Below are 12100 nucleotides of genomic sequence, written 5' to 3' on the forward strand. Positions count from 1 at the left end.
GCCAATGAGAAGGGCCCTTTATATCTGTGTTTCTCAGGATCCATATCATTACTCTTTCCATCGTCAATACATTTTTTTAAAACACACAAATAGAATCGAAAGTTTGATTATGTTTTAATCGCTATATTTTCTGGATTATTATTATTGCTGCAACACAAAAATGTTTTTGCAGTATTTTCACAAATACTTTTTTCTTGAGTAAATATCTTTTAGCTTTTAACCTCTTAACTTCCACCTGAACGGATCCCATTTTCTCCAGTTTGGCTTTAAAAATGTGACAAAAATTCAACAAAAAAGTGACAAAAATCAGCAAAAATTTGACAAAAATCCAACAAAAATGTGACAAAAATCCAACAAAAATTCAACAAAAATGTGACAAAAATTCAACACAAATGTGACAAAAAATCAGCAAAAATGTGACAAAATTCAACAAAAATGTGACAAAAATTCAACAAAAATGTGATAAAAATGTGACAAAAATTCAACAAAAATGTGATAAAAATGTGACAAAAATTCAACAAAAATGTGATAAAAATGTGACAAAAATTCAACAAAAATTCAACCAAAAAATGACAAAAATGTGACAAAAATTCAACAAAAATGTGACAAAAATTCAACAAAAATGTGATAAAAATGTGACAAAAATTCAACAAAAAAGTGACAATAATTCAACAAAAATGTGATAAAAATGTGACAAAAATTCAACAAAAATGTGATAAAAATGTGACAAAAATTCAACAAAAATTCAACAAAAAAATGACAAAAATTCAACAAAAATGTGACAAAAATTCAACAAAAATTCAACAAAAATGTGACAAAAATTCAACAAAAATGTGACAAAAATTCAACAAAAATGTGACAAAAATTCAATAAAAATTCAACAAAAATTCAACAAAAATTCAACCAAAAAATGACAAAAATTCAACAAATATGTGACAAAAATGTGACAAAAATTCAACCAAAAAGTGACAAAAAATCAACAAAAATTCAACAAAAAAGTGACAAAAACTCAACCAAAAATGTGACAAAAAGTGACAAAAATTCAATGGAAAAATGGGGGGAAAAAAGAAGAAAAAACATACAAAAGGTGACACAACACAGCAACAACGCGAGGAAAAAGATCAGTTTTGTGGGTCTTAGCTTTCAAATGAGGCGTTACACAGGCCTATGTAATGGCCAAAGAGGACAGAATGCATTTGGTTCAGGCGGGTGGTAAGAGCTTAAAGTAACGTTTCTCTAGAGTAAATACTTTGCTTCCCCCCCCCCCCCCCCCCCAAAGCCTAAAGTCGCTGCCTTTCTCCTCCAGACCGACAGGAGGCAGTGGCGGCGCAGCCCTGGTCTCTTTGCAGCTGCACCATTCGAAGCGGAATCACGACCGGCTCCAAACCCAAACACAGACGCAAAATTGTACGGATTAGAAATACAATATTTAACTGAAAACCGGCCTCCGAGTCTGTTATCAGAGGCACAATCCTTGGCCTGTGTCGGGCTTCTCAAAGGTTGTTTTGTTTTTAAGATATTTCCGCATGCTAACGGTTAGCCTAGCTAGATGCTGTTAGCTCCGCCTCTGGTCCGAGGCCGCGTAATTTAAAAACATTTCTAGAGTGAGAATTCAGCTGTTTTTGATGCTCATCGGCAGTAGAAAGGTGTAAGGTTACATTTCGAGCTTTAGATAATTGCTATGACAAACATTAAAGACAATATAGTGAGAAGAATCAGCCTCGCACATGCGCAGTTGTAGTTTTCGCTCCTCCCCGCGCTTCCACCTCGCTTTGTGCCGCTACACCTCCTCATGAATGAAACGCAGCCAACAGCACAAGGCGGAAAGACTCGTGGCCACACCGGGGTCATTCATCTGAACCTCCGCCGCAGACCTGACCGTTCACCGGCGGCCTGTGCAGCCTGAGGACCCGGGGACATGGAGGTGGCTGCTCTGGGGGCCCTCACGCTGCTGCTGGGCGCGCTGGTTCTCCTGGTGCTCCTGGCCGTGGGCAGGAGGAAGGAGGACCCGGAGCCGATCGCAGCAACAGCGGGTAAGAAGTTCCCGAGGCGCGCGGCGGGCGCTGCAGCTCCGTGCGCGGGTTTGAACACGTAAGCGCTTCCCTGGACGCGCCGGGTTCGCTTCTTTATGGAACAGAAATGAAGAAAGTGAGGTCTAAAGTTCACTCTCTGACTGTCCCTGCTGAGAAGTTAAAGTTCTCTTTGTAACTTTTGTAACAATGATCAGAGCAGGTCTGTTTGGATTCAAAGTGACCCGAAATTGCTAAATGTTAATCTTTGAAGAGCCTTTATACTGTTTATACAGGGCGGGGGCAAAATATCGGATTGGATCGCAGTACTGTTAGCTGCAATGTGCTGAGTATCGATACGCAATACTTTTTATCCTGCACTCTTGTTTTCCAGTAACTGTTACGCAGCACTTTGTTGCATTTTGTGTTAATGCGCTTTTCAATCTTAACCCCTTAACTCCCATCTGAACCGAGCACATTTTCTCCAGTTTGGCTTTACCCCAATCCAAAAGCTTCTGGAAAAAGGGTGTGAAAATAGCGACAGAACTGAGACGAAAACAATGATGGAAATGTGACAAAAAAGTGAGAAAACATTGATGAGACGGTGACGAAAAATTGACAAAAAAGGACAAAAATGTGATAAAAATTGACAAAAAATGTCAAAAAAATGACAAAAATGTGATAAAAATTGACAAAAAATGTCAAAAAAACGACCAAAAAATATGATGAAAATGTGACAAAAAAATTGACGAAAAAGGACAAAAAAATTACAAAAATGTGACAAAAAAGGACAAAAAATGACAAAAATGTGATAAAATTGACAAAAATGTGATAAAAAATTGTCAAAAAAACGACCAAAAAATGTGATGAAAATGTGACAAAAAATGACAAAAAAATGACAAATGTGATAAAAATTTGACAAAAAAATTGACGAAAAAGGACAAAAAAATTACAAAAATGTGACACAAATGTGATTAAAAAAAATTACAAATGTGATAAAAAAAAAAAGACAAAAACATGACAAATGTGACAAAAACAAAACAAAAATGTGATAAAAATTTGACAAAAAAATTGACAAAAAAAGTCCAAAAAATGGGCACAAAATGTGACACAAATTTGATTAAAAAAATGAATTTTTGTCACTTTTTTCTTGCATTTACATCCTTGTTTTCTTCTCAATTTTTTGTGGCTGTTTTGGTGCTTTTTCCCCAAGAAGCTTTTTGATTAGGGTAAAGCCGAACTGGAGAAAATGTGCTCCGTTCAGGTGGGAGTTAAGAGGTTAAAGAAACTTACCTACAAGAGCCTGGACCTAAACTGGATCCATCTCTAAAGCATGTATGAACTTCTCCACCACCTGAACAAGCTCCTGTACCTGCTGTGCGCACGTCAGGTCGAAAACCACGAGTATCGAACACAGTGGATAAAAAGGACTAAACTACTGAAGTATCCAATGACTCTGAATATTTTGTTGAACCTCCTGATCTTTGTCGTCAGATCCAGATGTGGACGAGAGCAGCGCGGTGAAGCCGTCGGCGGTGAAGAAGCAGAAGCAGGACAAGCAGCGCAGTCGAAAGGAGAAGAGCGCCCAGCACACCTTCTCCCACCCCCTGCTGGCCGCCACGCTCAAGGTACGGCCCACATTCAGTCTGTTACAGTGAAGCAACCTGTGCACCGGTTGTAACTGAAGTCCCTGGTGTTGTTGTTCTGCCCAGGCCCACAACGGGAACGTGACCTGCCTGGACTTCAGCAGTAACGGGAAGTATCTGGCCTCCTGCGCAGACGACCGCACCGTCCGCATCTGGTCCACCAAGGACTTCATGGAGCGAGAGCACAAGTGTCTGAGGGCCAACGTGGAGCTGGACCACGCCGTGCTGGTGCGCTTCAGCCCCGACTCCAGGTCTGAGTCTTTAATGTCCTCCTCTGACCCAGGTCTTTAATGTCCTCCTCTGACTCCAGGTCTGAGTCTTTAATGTCCTCCTCTGACCCAGGTCTTTAATGTCCTCCTCTGACTCCAGGTCTTTAATGTCCTCCTCTGGCTCCAGGTCTGAGTCTTTAATGTCCTCCTCTGACTCCAGGTCTGAGTCTTTAATGTCCTCCTCTGACTCCAGGTCTGAGTCTTTAATGTCCTCCTCTGACTCCAGGTCTTTAATGTCCTCCTCTGACTCCAGGTCTTTAATGTCCTCCTCTGACTCCAGGTCTGGGTCTTTAATGTCCTCCTCTGACTCCAGGTCTTTAATGTTCTCCTCTGACTCCAGGTCTGAGTCTTTAATGTCCTCCTCTGACCCAGGTCTTTAATGTCCTCCTCTGACTCCAGGTCTTTAATGTTCTCCTCTGACTCCAGGTCTGAGTCTTTAATGTCCTCCTCTGACTCCAGGTCTTTAATGTCCTCCTCTGACTCCAGGTCTTTAATGTCCTCCTCTGACTCCAGGTCTGAGTCTTTAATGTTCTCCTCTGACTCCAGGTCTGAGTCTTTAATGTTCTCCTCTGACTCCAGGTCTGAGTCTTTAATGTTCTCCTCTGACTCCAGGTCTGAGTCTTTAATGTCCTCCTCTGACTCCAGGTCTGAGTCTTTAATGTCCTCCTCTGACTCCAGGTCTGAGTCTTTAATGTTCTCCTCTGACTCCAGGTCTTTAATGTCCTCCTCTGACTCCAGGTCTGAGTCTTTAATGTCCTCCTCTGACTCCAGGTCTTTAATGTCCTCCTCTGACTCCAGGTCTGAGTCTTTAACGTCCTCCTCTGACTCCAGGTCTGAGTCTTTAATGTCCTCCTCTGACTCCAGGTCTTTAATGTCCTCCTCTGACTCCAGGTCTTTAATGTCCTCCTCTGACTCCAGGTCTGAGTCTTTAATGTCCTCCTCTGACTCCAGGTCTTTAATGTCCTCCTCTGACTCCAGGTCTTTAATGTCCTCCTCTGACTCCAGGTCTGAGTCTTTAATGTCCTCCTCTGACTCCAGGTCTTTAATGTCCTCCTCTGACTCCAGGTCTTTAATGTCCTCCTCTGACTCCAGGTCTTTAATGTCCTCCTCTGACTCCAGGTCTGAGTCTTTAATGTCCTCCTTTGCACTCCAGGTCTTTAATGTCCTCCTCTGAGTCCAGGTCTGAGTCTTTAATGTCCTCCTCTGACTCCAGGTCTTTAATGTCCTCCTCTGACTCCAGGTCTTTAATGTTCTCCTCTGACTCCAGGTCTTTAATGTTCTCCTCTGACTCCAGGTCTGAGTCTTTAATGTCCTCCTCTGACTCCAGGTCTTTAATGTCTCCTGATACTGACTCCAGGTCTTTAATGTCCTCCCCTGACTCCAGGCCTGAGTCTTTAATGTTCTCCTCTGACTCCAGGTCTTTAATGTCCTCCTCTGACTCCAGGTCTTTAATGTCCTCCCCTGACTCCAGGCCTGAGTCTTTAATGTTCTCCTCTGGCTCCAGTTGTGGGTGTTAGATCTTTGCTCGGGTTCAGCTGGTCTTATTTTCGAGGTCGATGATGAGCTGTAAAAGGTCTGAGCCTGTAAACCCCGCCCCCCTCCGCGCCTCGCTCTCCCATGAGCCCTTGCTCTGCTCCCAGCATGCTCCAGTGCTGCAGCGCTGGCTCAGAGCGCGCTCACAGCAACAGGACGTGACATCACGGCGTGCGGGGCCTGTACCCAGCTCCTACAGGCGCCGCGGTGATGAGGTCACGTCCCACAGACCAATCACAGCGGAGACAGAGGCCGAGGGGGCGGGACAGGCGGTGATCCCAAGTTTTCAAGCTGAGACCTCAACAAGACGGCGTTAAGTAGTGCAGGAAGTGTTTCTGTGTCTTTCAGATGTAGTGAAGTAAAAGTAACTGGTTCTACTCAAACTCAAAAGTATCACAAACTAAACGCGGCTCCTCCTCATGTCCCGCCTCCGTGTCGTCTCCAGGGCGTTCATCGCGTGGCTCGCCAACGGAGACGCCATCCGCATCTTCAAGATGGTGAAGAAGGAGGACGGCACGCTGAGCTTCAAAGGCGCCGCCGAGGACTTCCCTCAGAAACACAAAGCCGCCATCGTGAACATCGGCATCGCTGAGACCGGTACGTCCCGCTCGACCTCTTACCTTTCAGTCTCACTTCTCTTCAGCGCTCACTAAACCAGGCACGACTTCGATATGGAAGAAAGTCCCAGACTGGAAGAGTTTGAATCTACCGGTGATATTTGTGAGGATGATGCTTAACCCTAGAAGTTACAATTTCCCAATAAATCTTTGGAGAAACATCTAATCAGTGCAATAATGAAGCACTTTATGTTGAGATTAGGTCAACATAGAGCTACAGGCAGGGGCGTCAGACTGGGGGGGTAAAGGGTACTGAGTACCCAGGGCCTAGAGCAGGGAGGGCCCTCAAAAGTACTGCAGAAAGCGTTCTGTATTGTACTTTCTAAGTTTCCTCATAATTGATACTATAAGAACTGAAGAACCGGGCTGAAATACAGTGGTGGCTACACAGAATTTTGCACAAACAATAATGATGGATATTATCTCAGGCTCTGACACCCCTTTAAACATGAGCCACATGGTTCAGCCCACACCGGGGTGCAGCACCAGCTTCAGCTCAGCAGTGACTCTGATGAGGTGGACTCTGTGATGTAATGATACAGAGCTATGAGGAAAGACAGATATTAGTCTGGCCTCGCTCGAATGTGCTTTTATTTAACACGAGCCTGTTCTAGCGGAGCTGAGAGGAAACTTTCTTAAACATGAGGTGAGTCCTGCCTCTGCCTGCGCTGATGATGGTGCAGAGTTAGAGACAGAGTCAGAGACAGAGCTCCTTCTCTCCTCGTTTTTACCTCTAAAGTTTCTCTTTCCTCATGTTTATTATAATTGAGCCTCAGGCCAATACAGGGACAAAAGCCACAGGTCGCACACGCCGTATTCGCCGAATTTGGATTCATGCTTTATAAATGTGCAGCTTTGGAGACGAGTCAACCTGGTTCTAGTGGAAGGTGGAGCTCGTGCCATTTAGTCTATTCCAATGTAACTTTTTACAATTTACTGACAATACACCAGTGTTGTTTTTGGCAGCCCTTTTAGTTTTAGTCTTAGTCTTAGTCTTTTGGACGAAAATGCATTTAGGTTTAGTCACATTTTAGTCATTTCATAATGTGATCGTTTTAGTCACGTTTTAGTCAGACGAAAATTAAAAAGGTTTTTGTCAAGTTTTCGTCGGTTTCATTATAAGAAGTGATAATTAATTTCGATAAGTCTTGGAAATTGGGATAAATAATAGCTTCTATTGGCTTTTGACAAACAGATGACACCACAATAGGCACTGGCAGGAGTGGTCGGCGGACTGTGAATAGTACTTTTCCCAAAAGCGCCCGCTCTCCTCGTCCTCTGATCATCGCTTCGAGATTTTTTTTTTGTTTTTTTTTTACCAACAGCGCTGTCTGCACATACGTAGCTACATCAACGTGTGATGTGTGTGATTGTAGTGAATTGACTTGATAATAAAATGGATGAAACGTTCCTGAAGCCGCTTGTTGTTGTTGTTGTAGGAAAGTTCATCATGAGCGCCTCGGCCGACACCACCATCCACATCTGGGACCTGCGAGGAGAGATCCTGGCCACGCTCAACACCAACCAGGTCACCAACTCCTACGCCTCCGTCTCCCCCTGCGGAAGGTCAGTCCCTTTGGTGCAGGATGGAAGACTTTACTTAAAACCAGGGCTCGAATACCAGAAAACTTTAACCATACGAGACCTGAAAACAGAAGAATTAAGTGAATTTACAATATCAGGTTCAATGTCAAATGTGTGGGAAAAATGGGAATCATTTTGGGGGGAAAATATTAGTAATAAATAATGAGCAGAAATGATGGGAAAACTGAATAAAAGTTAGAAAAGAATGTAAAAAAAATTGGGCAAAAATTGGAAATAAATTGGGGGAAATATGGGGAAAAAGAGGAAGATTTTAGTAATAAAAAAATAGAGGGTGGAAAAAATTTATAATTGGGGCAAAAATAAGAAAAAAAAATGTGACAAACATTGGGCAAACAAATACAAATGGGGAATAAATAAGGGAAAATATGGGAAAAATAGGGTGAATTTATTTTTTTCTTTAAAAGAGCAAATATTAGGGAAACAAATTGGTTAAAGGAGAAAAAAAGATTGTAATAAAATTGGGCAAAAAATAAATTAAAATAGGGGGGAATAAATAAAAACTGGGCAAAAATGGGGGTGAAAGGGAAATTATTAGTAATAAATAATGAGCAAAAATGATGGAAACAAATTGGGAAAAGGAGAAAAAATTGCTGCAAAAATTTGAAAAGATTGTGTAAAAAATTGGGAAAAATAGTGGGAAGATAAATAAAATGGAAAAAAAAAAATGTGGGAATTATTAGTCGTAAAAATTAGGGGGGAAATTGAGAAAAAGACATAAGAATAAACATGAAAATTGTATAACATGAGAAAAATGGGGCAAACATTGTGTAGAAACGTGTTTTGAAAGAAGAATTGGGCAAAAATGGGGAATAAATTAGAGGGAAAATAATAATTAATGAGAAAAAATGGTTAACGGGATATTTCCGGATTCATTTCTTAGTTATCCAGAGTGTTGTTGATTTCTGGAGATATTTTTTTTGTGTCATTCATGCAGTTCTTGTTGTCGTGAGTGTTGATTTAATGGCCCGTTGTGTGTGTCACAGGTTCGTGGCCTCCTGCGGCTTCACTCCTGACGTGAAGGTGTGGGAGGTTTGTTTTGGGAAAGGAGGAGAGTTCAGGGAGGTGATCCGGGCGTTCGACCTGAAGGGCCACTCGGCCGGGGTCCACGCCTTCGCCTTCTCCAACGACTCGCACAGGTACCGCTCTGACCTCTGACCTCTGACCTCAGACCTCTGACCTCAGACCTCAGACTGTGACCTCAGACCTCAGACCGTGACCTCAGACCGTGACCTCAGACCGTGACCTCAGACCGTGACCTCAGACTGTGACCTCAGACTGTGACCTCAGACTCTGGCTGTATCCGAATGTCCACACTAGTCCCTAACCCCTCATTCACTACATAGGCCGCACTATATAGTCACTGATTCTGTTGGCGTTTTGGACACAAGCCACTACTTTCTCCGCGCTGCGTGACGTCAAATTTTATCTGAATTTATTTATTGTTACAAACGTTTATTTTATGAAACAGAACGACTGTGTTGGCACTTTTACAGGTGTTACTATTATCACAAAAAAAGGGAAGGAAAAAAAAAGTCACCCCATCGTGAGCTCAGAGACGCAGAAAGTCGGTCAGAGCCCGGTGTCCGAACACCAGCAGATTGAGCGACTACATCTGATAAAAGTTTGCGAAACTCCGGGAATAAAGTATTTCTGCGATAAAAACCAGACTCAGAGACAGTGGAATATTTATGGATAAATACGAGTCAGATACGCTTTTACTTCACATGGATTTTACGTGAATGGCTTGGATTATTCGAGAGGAAGCTGTCGGTCATTCAACAGCTCCAGCTAAAGGTTAGCAGCTAACGTTAGCATCTTTTCACCGTAACCGGTTATATTTTGGTTGTTTATTCATGAGAAACACAAACACACGACTGAAACGGCTGATTTACTTCAGTCGTGTTTAGTTCACAGACCTGCCTCTGTCAGGCTCTTCTCCGACTCTCGCAATGCATTGTGGTCTATATTGACCCGTTTAGTGACCATCGATGCTCACTACTTTTCCAGATGCATTGTGGGAAATTTCGAGTGCACTACTTTTTTCTCTCTGGACATTCGGACACACCTACAAAATGGCGTGAGCACTATATAGTCACTATATAGGGAATAGTGTGGACATTCGGATACAGCCTGTGACCTCAGACCCTGACCTCTGACCCTGACCTCAGACTCTGTAAACGCCGGTCCCAGAGCCTTTGTCCGGTCTCGTTTCCCGGTGAAAGTGCGTGACGTTCTGTTGCTCCTCCCCCAGAATGGCGTCCGTGTCCAAAGACGGCACGTGGAAGCTCTGGAACACGGACGTGGAGTACCGCAAGCAGCAGGACCCGTACCTGCTGCGCACCGTGGCCTGCTCGTCCTCGGAGGGCAGCCGGGTGGCGCTGTCCCCGGACGGCCGCGTGCTGGCGGTGAGCGACGGCGCCGACGTGTGCCTGTACGGCTGCGAGAGCGGCGCCCTGGAGGAGCGTCTGAGCGCCGTCCACTCCGAGCCGCTGACCGACCTGCGCTTCGACACCACGGGCCTGTTCCTGGCCTGCAGCGGGGACAGGGCCGTGCGCGTGTTCCACAACGCCCCGGGACACCGCGCCGCCATCGCCCACCTCGGGGCGCTCCTGAAGGGGGCGCAGACGGAGGCCATGAGGCTCAGACTGACGCAGCAGCTCCAGGAGGCCAAGAGGGCGCTGGAGGGGCTGCTGGAGGCCAACGCGCAGGCCCAGGGACAGCAGTGAGGGGGGGGGGGGGCCCAGTGAGGGGGCCCAGTGAGGGGGGCCCGAGGTGTGTGTGAGAGGCCCAGTGAAAAGGGGGCCTAGTGTGACATGTAGCACTGGTGTATCGTGAGGAGAGCTGGGCACCGTTAAATAAAACCAGTTTGGTATAGAAAAAAAGTTTATATTCTACTGGTATCAAAAAAATAAAAATATTGGAACAAAATATTCAATCTTGAGATCCATGTTTTGATGCTGTTGGTCCAAAAAGTGACAAAATTTAAAAGTAAAGTGACCTTATCTGGTAAATGCCAACTCTCTCCCATTCATTCTCAATGGTGCTTTTGGATGCAGTACACTTTTCGGCCACTAACGTCAAATTGGGGGCGCTGTTTCTCTCCTTTCGCAAAGTTAAGGAAACACTGTTGTGATGACAAATATAGCAAGGATGGGGGAAAAAATTGTGGCAAAAAATTTGAATAAATAACAACAAAAAAGGGGAAAATTGTACAAACGTTGCGCAATTTTTTTCTTTTTTATATGGGAAAATTTGGGGGGGGAAAGTCTCAATGGTGCTTATGAATGCAGTACACTTTTTGGCCACTAGCGTTAAATTGGGGGCGCTGTTTCTCTCCTTTCGGAAACACTTGTGATGACAATTAGCAAATATATGGAATTTATTGGGGGGGGGTAAGAGAAAATAAAAATTGGAAATAAATTGGGAAAATATTAATAAAAATGAGGAGAAAAAATTGAATAAAAAAAAGGGATTTTTTTTGTTTTTTTAATGGGAACATTTTGGGAAAAAAGAACAAATTTGAAAAAAGTTAATTTACCAATTGGTAAATGTGTTTAAAACGGGTAAGAAATGTGGAAAGTGTTTTTTTTTCTATTAAATGGATGGAGAAGGAACATTATTAATCTGTTTTATGGTTCTAGATGACACATAAGTCTGGTTCCCGTATTGGTCAAATGTAACGGTCCCCAGCGCTATCGAAGTGTGGCCCCAGTGTGACGTGTAACACCTCGAAATGTAATGACGTTTTCACTTTGTTGTGTAATAAAACAGCATTTCGTAATAATGGGCTTCATTTTGTTATGAATTTAGTCACAACACGTTATCAAGACGAAGGTTTGAGTTCGTCCAGACAATTTGTTTTCCGTGAAAGCTTGTACAGAACAGCCTTCATTTCTCAGAGAATAAACTGTTGAAGAAAGAAGAAAGTTCCCTTTTTCTGGTCATTCTGAGGGCTGAGGAAAGTCCTTCTCTTTGGTCCTCATGGGAGCTGACAGTGCTGTAATAGCTCCCCCTGGTGGTGGTTTTAGTTCCTTTTTTTTAACCCCTTAACTCCCGCCTGAACCGAGCACATTTTCTCCAGTTTGGCTTTACCCCAATCCAAAAGCTTCTGGAAAAAAGCTGTGAAAATAGCGACAAAACTGAGACGAAAACAGTGATGGAAATGTGACAAAAAAGTGAGAAAACATTGATGAAACAGTGACGAAAAATGGATGAAAAAGTGGCAAAAATGTCACAAGAAATTGTCGAAAAAGCGAAAAAAATGTGACAAAAAGTGATAAAAATTTGACACAAAAATTACAAAAATGTGACCAAAAAGATGACAAAAAATTGATAAAAAATTGACGAAAAAACTGAAAAAAATTGACAAAAAAATGACAAGAAAATGACAAAAATGTGATAAAAAATTTACAAAAATGTGA

At 43.2% G+C, this 12100-nt stretch overlaps 1 protein-coding gene across 1 annotated transcript; it reads left to right on the forward strand.

Moving 5' to 3' along the window:
* Positions 1–1337: 1337 nt before the first annotated feature.
* On the forward strand, positions 1338–10407 carry tbl2 (transducin beta like 2). Its single transcript, XM_079565659.1, has 7 exons — positions 1338–2033; positions 3504–3637; positions 3722–3906; positions 5903–6054; positions 7514–7640; positions 8663–8815; positions 9931–10407. Exons 1-7 carry the CDS (start codon positions 1919–1921, stop codon positions 10403–10405), a joined length of 1341 nt encoding a protein of 446 aa, XP_079421785.1. The 5' UTR covers positions 1338–1918; the 3' UTR covers positions 10406–10407.
* Positions 10408–12100: the final 1693 nt, after the last annotated feature.

Source organism: Gobius niger (genome assembly GCF_951799975.1).
Source record: "Gobius niger genome assembly, chromosome: 11".
In the NCBI taxonomy this organism is placed as follows: Eukaryota; Metazoa; Chordata; class Actinopteri; order Gobiiformes; family Gobiidae; genus Gobius; species Gobius niger.